General features: G+C 28.4%; 1 protein-coding gene across 1 annotated transcript; it reads left to right on the forward strand.

The window, feature by feature from the left end:
• The first annotated feature begins 7,186 nt into the window (after positions 1–7,186).
• LOC124837518 (uncharacterized) lies at positions 7,187–9,821 on the forward strand. Its single transcript, XM_047312898.2, has 5 exons — positions 7,187–7,554; positions 7,649–7,776; positions 7,866–7,978; positions 8,770–8,955; positions 9,482–9,821. The coding sequence occupies exons 1-5, from the start codon at positions 7,265–7,267 to the stop codon at positions 9,509–9,511; spliced, it is 747 nt and encodes a 248-aa protein (XP_047168854.1). The 5' UTR covers positions 7,187–7,264; the 3' UTR covers positions 9,512–9,821.
• Positions 9,822–19,659: the final 9,838 nt, after the last annotated feature.

A 19,659-nucleotide genomic window follows, 5' to 3' on the forward strand; every position in this document is an offset into this window, starting at 1 on the left:
AGGACGGGGCTCTGGGTTCCGTGGTCAAGGAAGAGGAAGAGGTAGAAATCCTAACTATGGCAAACAATGTTCATATTGCAACAAGATGAACCATACTGTAGATGAGTGCTACTCTAAGCACGGGTACTCACCTTGGTACAAGAAAGGAAACGACAATCAAGATAGAAAGAATGACTGGAGTTCTGCCAATGCTTGCCAGAACACCACTGAACCTGAGGGGATTCAGAGCACACAGCCTACAAGTAACAACAATATTTTTAGTTCTATCACTGCAGAACAGATGCAGAAGCTTCTCCGAATGATAGACAAAGTTGATGAGTCAACTCACAAAGTCAATCAAGTTCAGAGGGATGACACTGAGAATAAGCAAGGTCATTTTTCCTGGATAATAGATACTGGTGCCACAGATCATGTGACACATGATGAAATGAATTTTATCACTTTCTATGAAATTAAACCTATTTCTATAAGATTACCAAACAATACTACCCTCACTGCTAAGCATGCTGGAACTGTGCAATTTTCTGAAAGCTTTGTCATTTTCAATGTTCTATATATTCCTGAGTTTTATTTCAATTTGATCTCAGTTCAAAGTCTTATTAAGGACTTGAATTGCAGTCTGACTTTCTCTTCTAAGACTTGTCAGATAAAGGAGAACCATACATTGAAGATGATTGGATGTGCTAACTCTTGGAAAGGGCTCTATTATTTGCAAGCTTTTCCTAAACCTGATCAAAGATACATTTCAAAGACTGTTTTTTCTTGTAAGAATGTCGATGTAAACCTGTGGCACTATAGATTAGGCCAGCCAGGGGACAAGGTTATAAAACAAATATGCGAGAATTTTCCCTATGTTAGATTAGGTATTAATACGGTTTGTGACACCTGCCATTATGCTAAACAACGAAAACTATCTTTTCTGAAAAGTACTTCTATTACTGCTGAATGTTTTGATATTGTGCACTGTGATATATGGGGTCCTCTTAACACTGTCTCTGTTCATGGTCATAAATATTTTCTCACCATAGTAGATGACTATAGTAGACACACATGGATTTTTTTCATGAATAATAAAGGTCAAACTAGAGATTTGTTGCAGAATTTTGTTGCTAAAATTAAAAATCAGTTCAACAAAGTGATTAAGACTATTAGGTCTGATAATGGCCCTGAATTTAAGTGTGTGGATTTCTATAAATTACATGGCATCAATCATCAAAGGAGTTGTGTTGAGACTCCTGAGCAAAATTCTGTTGTTGAAAGGAAACATCAACACATACTAAATTTAACTCGTGGCCTCCTTTTTCAAGCAAATATCCCTAATGCTTACTGGTCTTATGCTGTTGGACATGCTGTCTACCTTATAAATAGGCTGCCTACTCCCATTCTAAATAACAAAACCCCTCATGATTTACTCTATAACTTGCCCCCTACCAATTTAAACCTCAAAACTTTTGGATGTTTATGTTTTGTCTCAACCCTTGAGCATAATAGAAGTAAACTTGACCCAAGAGCTAGAAAGAGAATTTTTCTAGGATACAAAACTGGTGTGAAAGGTTATATTGTGCTTGACATAAACACCAAGGAACTTCTTACAAGCAGAAACGTTGTCTTCCATGAAGACATTTTTCCTTACAAAAATTTGCAAGACAACAGTACTAATTCAGATAGTGAAAGGGACAAAGTTGATTCCCTCAATGATCTTCTAAGAGATCACTGTCACACTGATAATGACATACATGCCAAATTGGATGTTGCTGACCAAGAAGAGGCACAACAACTCACTGATGATGAAGACAACAGTGACAATACAGGAGACAATCAAGAGATACAAGGGCATAGAAGATCTGACAAACCCAGAAAGACTCCTGAATACCTAAAAGATTATGTTCATCAGGTCAATCAATCCCTATCTATGAAGAATGGTTTTAAAACTCCATACCCGATATCTAATATATTGTGTTGTGATAACCTTTCAGAAAAACATCTAAAATACACCATGGCAGTAACTGGAAATAAGGAGCCCAGATCCTACAATGAGGCAAAAAGCATGAATGAGAGGGTAGAAGCCATGCAGAGAGAGATCAAGGCTCTGCAAGACAATGACACATGGGTTCTAACTCAGCTTCCTCCAGGAAAAACTGCTATAGGATGTAAGTGGGTGTATAAAACGAAATACAAAGCTGATGGTGGCATTGAAAGATTCAAAGCCCGTCTGGTGGCAAAAGGTTACACACAGCAGGAGGGAATAGACTATCTTGACATTTTTTCCCCTGTTGCTAAACTGACCACGGTTAGGTTACTTATTGTTCTAGCTGCTTCAAACAATTGGTTCCTACATCAACTGGATGTAGACAATGCTTTCCTACACGGAGATCTCAATGAAGAGGTGTACATGGAGCCACCTCCAGGTTTGATTGACCACAATAAAGGGCATGTTTACAAGTTAACAAAATCCTTATATGGCTTGAAGCAAGCCAGTAGGCAGTGGTTTGAAAAATTGTCTTCCTTCCTACTATCTGTCAACTATACTCAATCTAAGTTTGATCACTCCTTGTTCACTAGAACAACCCCTACAAGTTTTACTGCTCTACTTGTATATGTGGATGACATTGTGTTAACAGGAAACTCTATGATGGAGATCAACTGCATAAAGGAACTCCTACACAAGAAATTCCGAATAAAGAACCTTGGAGAACTCAAATACTTCCTAGGATTGGAGGTGGCCAGGTCAAAAAGAGGTATTCATCTATGTTAAAGGAAGTATGCTTTGGACATACTGGAGGAGACAGGGATGTTGGGATGTAAACCTTCCTCTACTCCTTTCCTAAGCGACACAACCTCATTGTACAAAATGGACAGCTACCTAGATGATTCAGGTCCATATAGAAGACTAATAGGGAAGTTACTCTATCTTACCAATACAAGACCTGATTTGTGTTTTTCAGTTAATTTACATAGTCAGTTCATGCAATCACCCACTGACTATCATTACCGTGTCATTCAGCACATTCTTAGGTACATTAAATCCAAGCCCTCTGAAGGGCTATTTTTCGCTGCTGACTCTCCTATGCAATTAAAAGCTTTTAGTGACTCTGACTGGGCCACTTGTCCCAACACTAAAAGATCCACAACAGGATTCTGTATCTTCCTGGGATCCTCTCTCATTTCCAGGAAATCTAAGAAGCAGAAAACTGTTTCCAGATCATCCACAGAAGCTGACTACAGAGCACTTGCTGCCACTGTATGTAAGATACAGTGGCTCTGCTATCTCCTACAGGACCTTCAAATTGAAGAGTCAGGGATCTCTGCCTTGTACTGTGACAACAAGTCTGGAAGACACATAGCCCACAACCAGAGCTTTCACGAACTCACCAAGCATATTGAGCTCGATTGCCATGTTGTTCGTGAGAAAGTTCAAGAACATGTCCTCAACCTCCTTCCCGTGCGATCTGACGAACAGTTTGCCGACATCTTTACCAAATTCCCTCATCGCGTCAGATTCAAGTCTATTGTCCCCAAGCTTGGACTGGTGACCATACACCATCCAGCTTGAGGGGAGGCTATTGAGAATCAAATAGATTCTTTACTGTAAAATGGACCGAACTCCACTATTCTTTTAGGTCTTAGTTTCTTATTTTATTTTAACCGTTTTCAGTTTACCGGAGCTATATAAATAGAGCTCCTCTTTATGTTTTCAAATATATCAACAATAATACAATAAACAAAATACAGTTTATTGAAAGGAGAAAAGGTTTCGTTTTACTTACTCTTCTCGTCGCCCTCTTCATTTTTCTCTTCTTCACCATAGTCGTCCGATGTCTCTAAGGCGTCGGACTGCCTCGCCGTTGCCTGCTCCCTCAGTCGCCTGGAAGAACTCTCGGGATGCTCCGTTCTCTCTCCTCTCACTCGTAGGAGCGTTTGCCACGTTTGCCTACTTCTTTCACTCAGATGACTTTACTCATATCACAGGCCATGATGCATTGGGCTGCTCCTTCGTCCACACGCTTTTGGGCCTGGTTTTAATAGGAGTATTTTGAGAAATTTGATTCAGAAATTTTTCTTGAAGCTGTGTTGATGATAACCTCCATGATTTGTATAGTAAACAAGTGGAAGTCAAAAGGGTGGTGCCAAAAGAAGAAAATACTGGTATTGATAAAGAAAGATCTATCCTTGGAGAAGGAACCACTTTGGAATGTTTTCCTCTTTATTGTGCCTGTGCATCAAACTCCTATTATTGGTGTCCTATGATTAGAGTTTATCTTCTTTGTTATATACCTATTGTACCTATTATTGAGCCATGTCCACAACATTTTGGTTATTATTTTCCAACTTCTTCCTATGGAAGAAATGGCTGATAGGTAGAAGAAATTGTGTTAGATGCAGACTTATGAATATTTTTATTGATATTTTTAATGTTAGGTTAATGCAAATATTAGTTCTGATTATTTTAATTTTTTTCATAACCTTTTATTTCTTTTTTAAGGACATTAATAATCACATAAAAAAGTAGTTAAAGAAAATTTAAAAAATAATCAGAGGCTAAAGCACACACATGCACAATAATGCACGATAAGTAGTATAAACAACACTTCTTTTACAAAAAAACAAATAACAAATAACCTTTGTTTGTAAAACGGACTGAGTGTGCTTCTATTAAACAGGATAATTCAGTCCAATTATTTCCTATCAATCTAGTTAGAGTGTTTGATCTACCCTTGAAACATCTCATCCTCCACTTTCAAAAATTCTATTTTTAACCTTTTCAAAATAAAAATATTGATATGTTAAAAATTCTATTTTTAACATATCAATATGCACCTCCGACCTTTTCAAAAGATTTATCTTTTAATTTTAATAAAAATATTTTTATTTTCTTTTTTTAAAGACACCTTAATAAATATCTTTTTATTTTTTTTCTTTTTTACTAAATTAATAATAATTTAATTTAATTTAAAATTTATATATTATTTAATATAATATATATTTTAATAATTATCAAAATATGATTTATATTATAATAATAGTTATATTAAAAAATAAAAATAAATAATTAAAATAAAATAATTAAAACAAAAATAACAATAAAAATAAAAAATAAAAAAGTGAAATAATAATATTAATATAAAATTTGATTTGATGTGTTAAAATATATTAAAATATTAAAATAAATTAAACAATTATTAAATTTTAAATAGAAACAAAAATTGTAAATACACTAACGGTTTTGTTTTTTATTTAAAATTTAATAAATATTTAATTTAATTAAAAATAATAATTTTATATATTATATTTTATAATTTCATAATTATTAAAATATGATTTATATTTTTATAATAATTTTATTAAAAAGGTAAAAGTAAAAATAACTAAAATAAAAGTAATAATAATAAAAAAGAAAATAGTGTTTAAAATGACATTAAAAATATTTAAATATATTATATTATATTAAAATATTAAATTAAATTAAATAGATATTAAAGTTTAAATAATAAAAAATTAAATTTTGTTAATCAAAATCCGATAATATATTATACGGATAAGGAAATCCCATAATATATTATACGGATATGTATGGATATTTGATTAAAAATTTTCTTAAATTTTTTATTTATTTAATTTTAATAATTATTTAGTTTAATTTTATATTTTAATATAATTTAATATATTTAAATATATTGAATGTGATCTTAAATATTTTTTTATTTTTATTATTATTTGAATTATTTTTTTTATTTTTTAATAAAACTATTATAAAGTATAAATCATATTTTAATAATTATTAAAATATAAAAGTATAATAAATAATATTATAATTTTCATTTAAATTAAATATTTATTAAATTTTAAATAAAAAAACAAAACCGTTAGTATATTTAATTTTTTTTTCTATTTAAAATTTAGTAATTGTTTAATTTATTTTAATATTTTAATATATTTTAACATATGAAATCAAATTTTATATTATTATTATTTCATTTTTTACTTATTATTATTATTTTTATTTTTATTTTAATTTTTTAATATAACTATTATTATAATATAAATCATGATAATTATTAAAATATAAAATTATATTAAATAATATTTTTATTTTAAATTAAATTATTATTAAAGTGGTGTATAGTGGTTTTGGTAAAAAAGAGAAGAAAGTAAAAAATATTTATTAAGGTGCCTTTAATAAGAAAAAGAAGAAAATAAAAATATAAAGAAGAAAATAAAAATATTTTTATTAAAGTTAAGAAGTAAATCTTTTAAAAAGGTTGGAAGTGTAGATTAAGATGTGATAAGGTTAAAAATAAAATTTTTAAATATATAGAATGATATGTTGGAGGTATAGAATGAGACACTCGTCTAATTATAAAAATAGAAATCTGTTTGTGTTTTTTATAATCAAAACATTCTATGTTACTACACTACTTTTATTTTTTTATTTATCTGTTTTTTATAATCAAAGTTAAGACATCACCTGTTGCAATAATAAAATATAAAATGATAAATTGAGTAAGTCTCACTCTAATAAAATGAGAAAAAAAGAATGAAAGAAAAAAATGATGGAAAAAAATAAAAATTACTAAAGATATTAATGGGTAGAGTAACCTATAATTTGACCTTAACAAATAATAAGAACAATTAATAGAAGTATAAAATGATCCATTAATTATAGATATAGTTAATATTTTTCAAAGTTATTATCTAACACTATTGAACCATTTTTAAATTAACTTTATTTCTAAACATTTTTTTATAAATATTAAATTAAATGTAAAAGATAAACTTTTTAATAAACTGGTGCATTTAAAATTTTAAAAAGAAATATTATACATATATTATATTAACATGTGCATTGCAATATTAATAAAAAAATATTTACATGTGTCATAATTTAATGATAAGTAAAAAAATAAATAAAATTATATAAGAAGTCTGAATCCTATCAATACTTTTAAGATGACTTTGAAATAAATATTTACCACAAAATTATGACTTAAATTTAATACAAAAGTATTGCATTAGAGAATTATGTTTTCAACATAAAAACAAGATTTCTTTTTGTGTGAATATGTTTAAAGAAAAGTTTAACTGCACATGTGCTTAGTTAGAGTGACAATGAATATAGTAACACTTTCTTATGAAAATCACTTGTCTTTCAAAATTTTACATAAGTAATGGTCAGAAATTTGTTCAAAATGAAATCATGTTGTGTGGATGAGAAAGTAGAATTGCTTTGGTTCTGGTTGGTGGTATCCAAGCTCCTCGAGGAACCATGTTTTCAAAGTGTTCTTCTCTCTCATCCGCATCCAAATTTATCACTGTAACAAACCCTCTCCAGTTCTCAAATCCTGCAACAAAATTCATCTCTAGAAGAAGCTCCATAACAAGACCCTTGCATCTAACACTCGCCAAAGACTCAGATTCAGCCTCCACTTCCACTTCTTCTCCTCCTTCCTCGTTTGCCAATGACCCGCCTGTTTTCGTGACTGGTGAGGATGTTCCATTGGAGGGTGTCATCCAGTTCGAGAAACCCAACTCTTCTCCTCAGTTTGAAAAATGGGGGTAATTTATTTCTTTTCATAAAGTTATCAGTTTTCTTCATAAAGTTGAAACCTTGTTGAGAAATTTTAAGTGGGTCATCATGCATGTGCTGTAGGCGTGTGGCTCTGCTAGCTGGTGCAGACGTCTTAGCTTTGTTTTTGTTTGCTACAATTGGAAGATATAGTCATGGACTTTCTGTTTTGGACCTTGAGACTCTTCGCACTGCTGACCCGTTCATAGCAGGTATGTTTGTTTGTTTTGTATGTAATTGTGGAATTTGTGTTTTGGAGAGTTTGAGGTTTGAAAATGTTTGGTGATCTAATATTTTGCAGGGTGGTTTTTGGGTGCTTACTTCCTTGGAGGTTTCGGAGAAGATGGGCGTGGGATGAATGGTCTCTCCAAGGGTGTCATTGCTACTGCTAAGTCATGGGCGGTTGGGATCCCTGTGAGTTGAATGTTTTTGTTCTTGTGTGAAGCTTGTTGGTTCATTTGCAATCTTGATAGATTTTTAGCAACTAAATTTTGGATTTTACATTGAAAAGTTTAATATAACATGTTCACATTGTATACTTGAAGGGAAGCTTGAATCCATGTCCACAATCTTGAGCTAACCTTGGTTCAATATTTGTAGTCTTGGTTTAAACCCTAGTAATAAAAGGAACAAGTGAAAACTATTCTTAGTAAGGTGTTGGAAGTCCGACATTGACTAGAGATAAAACCAATTCAAAGTATATAACTGAATACAAATCTCACTTTATAAACCGATTTTGTGGAGTTGAGTTAAGTTTAAGGTTCATTTCTTAACATGGTATCAAAGTCAGATCAGCTGTATCAAAGTGAGAGTCTAAACCATCATAGGTTAAAATATATTTATGTCTAAATAACAATATTAATTCTTATAATCAATATTTTTATAAAACCAAAACTAATCCAATACTTAAATTACATTATTCCACCTAAATATGACAACTCTTTTAACAATTTGTGACCTTGGCATGAGCAATGACTGTATCAAGCTTCTTGGTTGGCATTTTTGCTTGTGTCATATGTAATTGGAACACTTGAAATGAAAAGATTTACAACTGACAAACTGATTTGTAATGTAAGTGAATCGAGTTGAATCAGTAAAGTATTAGCTAAAGATGATTGTAGCTCTTTCATCTGAAGTAAAACTATAATTAAAGGTTTTTTACCCACAAAACAGATACCATTTATCTCTTCTTGACTCCTTGGCAGATAGGAATAGCTATAAGGGCAGCAGGATCAGGTCATGTACCAAATTATAGTTTTGTATTTGTGACTCTGGGAAGCACTGCTGTTTTACTTATTACATTCAGAGCATTGCTGTATACTGTTCTTCCTGTTGACAACAGCAAAAAGAGTGATGACTACCGCCGAGGTAGTCCCTTTGAACTCTTTGAGGTAAACAAGTTTTTCATCTTCTGTTAGATCTTCTGGATATTATATTTGTAATGGTATGAAACAACAGGTTATTCATTCATGGAAACTGCTTAAAAGAAAGTCTTCTCATACAAAATTGCATTTATATAAACATGAACTTGTGTTACATCTTTGCTACAGCTGCTGTATCTATGAATTTGTGTGTTACTACCATACAAAATAAACTGAATCAATGGGGAAATTTTGTAGTAAAGGCTGAAGTGTGTATTGCGAATGCTCTTGTTTGCTGTAGCCAGAATAAAGTTGTAACTGAGAACAAAATGGAAGTGTAACTTTTGATCTGCACTGCAAAAATTCTAATCCAAATTACCTGGTGGTTGCCAAAACTATTAATGAAGTTCTTTTTTCTTATAATGAAAATTGAGATTTACACAGCCTATGATTTCTTGTGTTAGTGTCTACTTCAGCACCAAAAGTTCTAAATACTTTGAACTAATTGTGCATTGGATGCTGAATCCTGAACAATATTTGTTCTTTACTTTTGTAGCTGCTCACATCATTAGTTCGGCGGTGGTAGCAATGTTGTTCAAGGCAGCATATGTGTACGCATCAGAACATTAGTTTCCATCAGTAATCTCCATGTTAAAGGACATTATTAACTATTAAGGAATTTGAATAATCTCTGGTCTGGTCCATTTGCACTATATGCTGTCACGTTCTGAGATCTCCCAGGTTTTCTTAATAAGTTACCATTCATGTTCAATGATGATAAAGTAGAGGTTGTTGTAACTAAATTCATGTAAGAGATTGTCACTATCTTCAACAATATCATGTAATTTTATCTATATAAATTACTTTAACACCAATTTAAACCTAGAATTTTAATACACTTGGATACAATTTTTTTAATGCAATTACCATGGGTGATACTAATTCTTAACATATTGCACTGTTTATGATACTAATTCTGAATATGTTATTTATGGTTACCAGCCCTTTTGTAATTAAATAATAAATTTAGTCCCTTTGGTGTATTTAAATTCTGAGACTTTAAGACTTAAAGTTTGAAAGGAAGATGAATTTAATTTGACACCAGTGTTTAGGAATTAAATATATGTTTGGCCTTAATTTTAAACAAGGGTAACAAGTTTAACTTAGATAATAATGTGGGAATCAGCTGTTTTTAAACTTAAACATAAGTTTTCTGAACATTAGAAAATGTCTCTATTATAAAACATTTAATGGTTATTTTTCTAAAATAATATAGAAGTAATTGATCTTATAAGAAACTATTTGTAATAACCCTATATTGTAGCAAGAATTTTCCAGTTTCTAAAGATTGTAACAAACACCTAACATAAAATAATGATTATTTGGTATACAAACATGACCATAATTAAATGTTACCTTCTTATGCATTTATATGAAGATATATGAACATAAATTTTGGATCAAATATAACTTTTGAGCAATTAAGTATCAATTACTCCTTATTGATACCTATGAAAATTTTAGTAAGGATCTTTTCTTTTAATCTCAATTTTTTAACCAACTTGGATTGACATTAACAATAAATGATGTTAGATTATTTAATCAAAGTTGTTGAGATTGGATTCCTAACTTTTGACAATGACATTGGTATATAGTGGTCAAACTTCATATGTGACAAATTCAACTCAAGCCTATTTAACCTAAAACTAAACAAGTAGGTTTATCTTTATTGTAAAAACTTATGTTCCTAGGTTTATCTTTACTCTATTTATTCATTATTCTATCACATTTTTAGGAATATTAGTTGTCGATAAGAATACTTAATAATTAAAAAAAAAACAATATTTTGTGTAAGATAATTTTAAACCTGGACTTTATTTAAAAGGATTTAACATAGTTTTACGCAAATAAAAGATTTGTAATAAAATATAATTTAATCAGTGTATAATGAATGAAAGGGAAAATCATTGTTTTGAATAATTCACTCACTGTTCCAAAGATAACAATGTAATAATATATTTAATTTTTAAGGTAGGAGACACTCTAAATAGGTGTTTTTCTTTTGGGCCACAGATCATTGTAGGTTTGTTTTTGGAGTGTTTCATCCTACACCTCCAACATCTCATCCTGCACCTCCAAAAATTCCATTTTTAACCTTCTGACATATGCACCTCCAACTTTTCAAAAAATTTTATTTTTTAATAAATATATTTTTATTTTCTTCTCTCTCTTATTAAAGACACTTTAATAAATACATTTTTATTTTTTCCTCTTTCTTATTAAAGTTCCTCTGCACCATTTTAATAATAATCTAATTTAATTTAAAATTTAAATATTATTTAATATAATTTTATATTTAATAATTATTAAAATATGATTTATATCATAATAATAGTTATATTAAATATATAAAAATCAAATAACTAAAATAAAAGTAATAATGATAAAATAAAAAAATAAAATAATAATAACAATAATATTAAATTTGCTTTAATATATTCAAATATATTAAATTATATTAAAATATTACAATAAATTAAACAGTTATTAAATTTTGAATAAAAACAAAATTTTTAAAAACTTATTTATTGGATACCGTAAAATATGTTAATAGTTTTTTTTTTAAATTTACTAAATATTTAATTTAATTAAAAATAATATTATTATTTATTATATCTTTCTAATTTAATATTATTAAAATATTATTTATATTTTATAATAATTTTATTAAAAAAGTAAAATAAAATAATTAAAATAAAGTTAATAATAATAAAAACAAAAATAGTATTGAAAATCACATAAAAGATACTTAAATATATTATATTATATTAAAATGTTAATTTAATTAAATAATTATTAAAATTTAAATAGAAAATAAATTTAAAATTTCTTAATCGGATATAGAAATCCGATAACGTATGAATCGGATATGGGTATCCGATAAGTTTTCAAAATTTTGTTTTTTATTTAATTTTAATAATTATTTAATTTAATTTAATAATTTAATATAATTTAACATATTTAAATATATTAAATGTGATTTTAAATATTATTATTATTTTTATTATTATTATTTTTAGTAATTTTAATAAAACTATTATAAAAATATATATTATATTTTAAATAAAAAACTATCCAATAAATAAATTTTTAAAATTTTTGTTTTTATTTAAAATTTAATAACTCTTTAATTTATTGTAATATTTTAATATAATTTAATATATTTGAATATATTAAAGCAAATATTATATTATTGTTATTGTTATTTTATTTTTTATTTTTATCATTATTACTTTTATTTTGTTATTTGATTTTTATATATTTAATATAACTATTATTATGATATAAATCATATTTTAATAATTATTAAAATATAAAATTATATTAAATAATATTTAAATTTTAAATTAAATTAGATTATTATTAAAATGGTGCAGAGGAACTTTAATAAGAAAGAGAAAAAAATAAAAATGTATTTATTAAAGTGTCTTTAATAAAAGAGAGAAGAAAATAAAAATATATTTATTAAAAAATAAAATTTTTTGAAAAGTTGGAGGTGGATATGTCAGAAGGTTAAAAATGGAATTTTTGGAGGTGCAGGATGAGATGTTGGAGGTGTAGGATGAAACACTCTTGTTTTTGTAAGATTTCGTATTCGTACATATCTACCTTTCTGTCGTGTGTATTTGTTAAATATATGTGTAGAAATTTTTTTATACGAATTTTTAAGAAAGAAAATACAATGAAAAATTTATAAGTTAAAATTATTTTATATAAAATATAATCCCTAAAAGCTTTTTATATAGTTTTGTAAAATTCTTTTTTAATTTATGTCTAAGTTAATTTTAACTTAAGAAGGAGATACCTGTTCCCAATTTTCTTAACAAAAGAATACACGCCACGAATTACAAATGGCAAGAGAGGTTATTTCTTGACAAAATAAAGGTTATTTCATTATTTTGTATAAATTATTAAATGTTTATTATTTTTTATAAATTTCAAAAGCTTTTAGAATGAAAATAAAAGATAATGTCTTACATCATTTGAGAGTAATTAGTTACTTATAATTGTAAGATATTTACTTATTTACTTGTTAAATGGATATTGGAAAACTTTTATATATATATATATATATATATATATATATATATATATATATATATATATATATATATATATATATATAAACATTTCCATGTTTGAGCATATTTGTAATGTTTGAACTGTCCACTTGTTGTGTTTCTTACAACAAGCTTTAGAATATAAAATACCCTTTTCACAAAAGTGTCAACATTCAAAAAAGACTCAATACTAGAAAAAAAAAGACTCAATACTAGGGTTTTTAGAAATATGAGAAATATAAGATATGTATGACGAACTTGTAGTTATTTTTTATTCATCTATTCTATGCGCAAAATGTAACAAAATATCAAATATATAATTTTTATAATGTCTCAATCTTGATTTTTTAATTCTAAAATAATATAACTCATTTTTAAAACTGAAATGTTAGAAGTGGACTTGAGGCCTAACTCATCCCCCACAAAACCGGCTTGTAAGGTGAGGTCTTCACCCACTTATATACTTTAATTTGGCCTTATCTCTAACCAATAATGGTAGGATAGGCTCTAACCATAGCTCTGATACCATGTTAGAAGTGGAATTGAGGCCTAACTCATCCCCACAAAACCGGCTTGTAAGGTGAGGTCTGCACCCACTTATATACTTTAATTTGGCCTTATCTCTAGTCGATGTGAGACTTCCAACATGAAACATATTTCTAAAATTGAAATATTTCTTAGAAGCTAATTTAAATATAAAAATATTCAGTAAATATTCTCAACATTCTACTTGTTTATTTGAATTTGAAATCTTCAAATTGATTCTCTTGGTGTTCGATTTTCTCTTTTATTTGTATGTTTTGTTTTTTCTTTTTTCCATGAATTCTCTTTCTTATTTAATTTAATATTCTTCATTGTGTATTTTTTCTTCTATTAGCATCATGTTTTTTTTTCAAGTGTGGATTTCATGGTAGTGACACTAGATCTTTAATGAATGTTAAAATGCTAGTCTTTATATATTTTATTCACTTGGACATCAAACTTCTTCAAAAACTTCTTCAAAAGAATATTTATCTTCTTTAGATTTTGATCTATCTTTTGCATTTTCTTCTTTTGTAGCCAATTCATTATTCATCAAATCAAAGTGAATCTTTTGTTTTAATATGAACTTTGAATACTTTTAATTTATTTGAATATTTGATGACAAAAAGTTTGTTTTAAAAGGAAACATTATAACCTTTTTTCTAAGATTTAAGCAACACAGATTTCTAGTAATCTTACACAGTAAGAAAATCAGGTATTACCAACAGTCAAAATAGGTCGAAAACATTAAAAATTCGTCGGTAACGACTTTTTTTTTATGGATTACCAACCGGTCAAAATCTTTTTATATTTGTCAGTAATTATTGAAGAAAAAATTTGTCAATAATTACCAAAGGAAAAATTTGTCAATAAATTGCATCGATAAATATCGTGATCTAGTTCACCTTCTTCTTCCCCTCTCCTTTTTTTCTTAGCTTTTCATTTTTCTTTTTGTGTCTTCATTCGTTCCAAAACCAAAACAAAAACACATTTTCCGAAAAGGAAAACCCTAAATAACAATATCGTTTGGGGTGATGGTTTGCAATGTTCGTTTATTTAAGATGATTTTGTGTGGTTCTCGATTTTCATCTTCAAGGTGCTACAATAGAGGATTTATGGTGACACTAGGTTAGTTCAGGTGAATGCTGCAAATAGTGTTTGCGTTATTCGTAGTGATCTGATGTCGAACGATGATTACCACACGTGGTGGTTTTGCCACGGTTTCATATCTAGACTACGTCACTCCAAGCCCAATCAGTTCACATCCTCATTGATAGCAAAACAACATGCACGTCTAGCGTCAACCTTCCTTCTTTTCTATCACAAATGATGTCGTCAGACACCATGCTCGTCGATAGAGATGTTGGCTAAACAACGAAACATGGTAGTTGGCTAGGGTTTCTGGGTGACGGAGAAGAAATTTGGTGTTGGATGGTGTTTAAAAAGAAGAAGATAGGAATTGGTGTTGGCTATGGTCATTTAACTTCGGTATTTGGATGGTAAATCTGTCGTTTTTTTTACCTATGAATTTATTGATAAATTTTTTTGTCGATAAATTTATATGTATTAGTGATGCATTTGACAAAAGAGAAATTCGTCAATAAATTTCATAAGTAATTAAAATTATAAAATCTATCGATAAAATTCGTCGATAATATCGATAAATTTATTTCCTTCAATAAAAGTTCGTCGGTAATTCCATGAATTTTTGTAGTGTTAGGAACATATAAGATTTCAAATACTACTTTCATACTTAAATGAAATTTAATTGAAATTGTTCATCTACCTTTCACAACAAGTTGTTTTACATTTCCAATTCCTACTCTGGAAATATTAGATCTGTTGAGCTCATTGAAATTGTTTATGTCATGAGTAATGTGATTTGTACAACCATTATTTATTATTCAATCGTTTGTTCTCTAAAATATTGACATTTTCTTTAAGATCTTGGAATTTGCATGTCTTTTCTACATGTCTCAATTGATTGTATTTGTCGCATTTTACGTCTGGCCTCCACCAACACCAGTTAGGTTGGTGTAGTTTAATCGCATGATCTTTTCTCATCAATCTTCATTGCTCTTATGTATGCAAGACAAGTATCACCTTTTTCAAAGTAATTGTAGACAAGTCTTTTGTATTTTGTATATCTTTCCAGCAATGTGACCAAAAATTTTGCATGGAGTCTGGAATCTGGAAACTTTTTCCTACAATTTTATCTTGTTGACAATACTACAAAATTTGTTTGACTATTCTTTGATGGTCTCAACTTTTTTCATCCTTATCTTAAACTCGTTTATCTAGTTTAAAACTTAAATGCCTTGAATCTTATTGTTCTCTTCATATTCTTATTTTGGATAATGACAAATTTCTTTGTAAACTTTAGGATGATGAATCCAAGATCATTTGTGAAATACATGCAAACAAGCATGATTTTTCTATTAGCTTTCTCGTCTTATTTTTTTTTGATGCATTTTGATTTGAGTCATGGTGTAATTTTCAGGAAAGAAATATAATCTTTTTCCGTATAAATTTAGTTCTTCTAAATATGTTTGCATTCTATTTTACATCATGTAAGAACAATAATTTTGATACTAAAAATTTGAAGACTTTTAAAATATAAAATATATAAAGATATAAGAAATATATTATATGAATATACTTATTGAATTTTATTCATACACTAAAGTAAAAAGTATAAATATAGAATATTTGTGATATTTCAATCTAAATTTTATAATCATAAATAATAACTAATTTATAAAACTCAAATAATTTTTTTAAGTTAATTTAAATAAAAAATATTAAATATTATCGACTTCCATATAGTGTACCTATAATAATTTCATTCTTCATTTCTGGAAATTCCTAGATATTATAATTTAAAAAATTATAAGATATTTGACTTGAAACTTAGTTTTTCAAATGCAAAATGCATTATTTAAGAAAAACAATAGGCTAGTAGACAAAAATAACATCATGATACACATATTTCTCTTCATATCAAATGAAAAAGAGAAGGAAGACGAGGATCCAAACAAGCAAAAAGAAAGAAAGTAATATGAGAAAGAATAGAAATGACGTGATAGTGTGACAGAAAGAAAACTTATTGTGATAGAAATAGCCTCGTAGGCATAGACATAGAACATAGACAACAGTAGGCATAGGTTTTTCTTTTCTTAGGTACTATACTATACTAGGCTGCGTATTCTCTGTGCTCTATACGCTGCCGCTGGTCGTTGTTAAAGGTTGTTTGTTTTGGTCACTGCAATGCATGCATGCTGTGTCAAATCATCCCCAACACCACACCGTTACATCACATAATGTTGAAATTTGCAAGCCATTGCCACCTATCAACAATCTTCTTCATACACATTTTTGTTAATTTTATCACACTTTTTAAGAAATAATTTATTTATTTTGTCTTTTTCAGAGTCTGTATATTTTTTCTGTCACTCTAATATAATTGATCAATGGTTGACCTTCAAGTTCACGTTACTATAAAGAGGAGCTTGGGAGTTTGTGGTGCTACACTCACATGCCTTATATGGATCTATATGTAAGATAAGATGCTTTTCTTATGCATACAGTGATATTTAAGATTTGTATATATATGGCAGATAGCTAGTAGCTGTATAATTCAGTAGCATACATCTTCATGTTAATTCTTTTTAACATGTTTAATTTCTATCAAAATCATTCTTTTTCAAATGAATTTGCTCAAATGCATGAGTATAATTTTATAATCCATCAACAAATAGTAAATTCATATGAAATTAATTAGTTTCAAATATCTTAAATTATAACTCATATTTTTATCACTCTTAAGTTTGATAGTTAAACAAAAATATGGGTTAAATATGTTTTTAGTCCCTAAACTATCAAGTGAATTTGTTTTTAGTTTCTACGTTTTAGTCCTTCTATTTAAAGAAAACGTTAATTTTTTATCCTCTCGCTGTTAGTTTTGGAGGACCAAAAATTAAAGTTTTTTTGAAGGAGGAAGACTAAAATATATCTTACTTTAAAACAGGGACTAAAAACAAATTCGCTTGATAGTGTTGGAACTAAAAACATATTTAACCCTAAAAAGATACATAGAGAAAAAAGAAGTATAAAATAAAGTAATAGATATATCCAAATATTATTGTATAATTAATATTTATAACTAATTATAGTATTTTATAGTTTTACTTATTATTGATTGATTTTTATAAAAAAAACAAAGATATTCTTTCATAATTGAGAGTGTAATTTACAAGATTTTTATGATTATTTAATTAATTTAAATTTTAATGAATGTTTTTGTACATTATTTTACAATTTTGTGCAAAATATTTTTTTTCTTAGTGTCATAAATCTTTTATTTATTTTATTGAATAATCCAACTAATTTGTAAAAAGATTAAGCTTTCAAAACTAATTTAATGAAAAGAATCTTTAAAAACAATAGAATTTAATGACTAAATACAAAAGAAGTATTTGTGTCTTCGATGATGACAAATACTGGCAATGTGGAAGAAGCATGCATGCCTAATAAAAGCAGGAAGTTCGTACCCATTGGACAAACGTTTAATACATTGGTTTGTTCGTCATGTATAAAGAAAATTAAGTCACGGGTTTATTAGAGATACTTTTATTGGCTGCTTTAGATAAGTTTCAGATGAAAATGAATCTGATCAATCAAAATTTTAATGGTTTAAAAGAATAATTTTAAGCAATTCACTTACATAAATTAAATAATAATAATTTTTGTAAAATAACATGTGAAGTTTAAATTTTGCAGATAATAATAAATCATAAATATATTTAAACAACCACTACTACTTTTGATTAATTTTAATTAAGTTAGATAAAAAATTTAAACTAATTTAGTTAGATTTATTTAAATTCTCATATGATTGACTCCATGTAAACCAATAAAAAAAAGGTCAAGAAAAAGAGTTTATCAACAAACATGTTTTTTTTGTCTTGCATGTCTTTATTTTCTATTGACTACCCAGGACAAATCCCTTACCTTACCCTACCATTCTATGATACAATTTTAAGGAATTCATATATTATAAGAATGTAACTTTTTTTATTAGATTGTGCTTTATGAGGGCTATCTTTCTTTTTCACCACATTCCTGTCAAGTCAGTTAATGCTTGTTCTTAAAAACCAGCAATACCCTAAAATAAGAAACACCATTCATAGTCTTGTTCCATTAATAATCTGATAGCAACTTGAGTGAATAGATATACCAAACACAGGGTAGCCATTGAAGCAATTAATTGCATCATCATATGACACTTTCAAGTACTATAGAGAGAGTGGTGACAAGGGAAAACAAGCACCATTGTTATTTTTTGAACAAAGAGCCAAACCCTACAGTCATGAAGATCTTACCTACCTGTAACAAGCCTTTAAAACATTACACTCCACACCTTCCAACTTCCAAGAACGAATTTGATATATTTATCGGCATACTTTTCACACTTTTGGAAAATTGTACACCAGACGAAGGTGGCTTAGGATATGGATTATTTCGTTGATTTTGTTTGAGTTTCGATGATACCTTTTTAGGGGATTCTATCTTATTTGCTTGCATGCAACAGTGTATTTTATTTAGTGTGTTGCGACATTGGTGATAACAAAACCCTAAGGTTGTAGCTAGGGTAGAGTTTTGTTTGTTTTGTTTTTAAAAAAGGATAAAAATTAAAGCAGATACCAAGTTGTCTCTGAGCTCTTTCAATCGCTGTCCGCATTAAAATAAGAAAAAGAGAGGAACAAGAAGTCAAGAACTGGAAAAAAGAGATAAAAGAAGGCACACCCTTGATAAGTCGAGAGAGTGAGAATCTAAGGTGATGGTGACATGACATGCAAGCTTGGATATTGACATTTCAAAGGGGGGTTTGGGGTGTGAAGAGAGAGAAGGGGATTGAATTTGAGTTGTTGAAGAGGCAGTGTTTGCATCTAAGGAAGGGAGCATAATGAGGAGAGAGACTGTGGTTTAGAAAGACAGACACAAGGGTTGTTTTTGTTTGAGGCATGATGACACATGAAAGGCATTTTGATTTGATTTCAATGGTGCAATGCAAGGTAGATAGATGGAAAGA

The sequence above is a fragment of the Vigna umbellata genome, chromosome 1 (genome assembly GCF_029865625.1).
Source record: "Vigna umbellata cultivar VRB3 chromosome 1, Vumbellata_1.0, whole genome shotgun sequence".
Classification (NCBI taxonomy): domain Eukaryota; kingdom Viridiplantae; phylum Streptophyta; class Magnoliopsida; order Fabales; family Fabaceae; genus Vigna; species Vigna umbellata.

Coding starts and splice junctions, on each gene's coding strand:
- LOC124837518 (XM_047312898.2), top strand. CDS start 7,265: ATGTTTTCAAAGTGTTCTTCTCTCTCATCCGCATCCAAATTTATCACT. Junction 7,979..8,769: donor CATGGGCGGTTGGGATCCCT/GTGAGTTGAATG, acceptor ACTCCTTGGCAG/ATAGGAATAGCTATAAGGGC. Junction 8,956..9,481: donor GTCCCTTTGAACTCTTTGAG/GTAAACAAGTTT, acceptor TTACTTTTGTAG/CTGCTCACATCATTAGTTCG.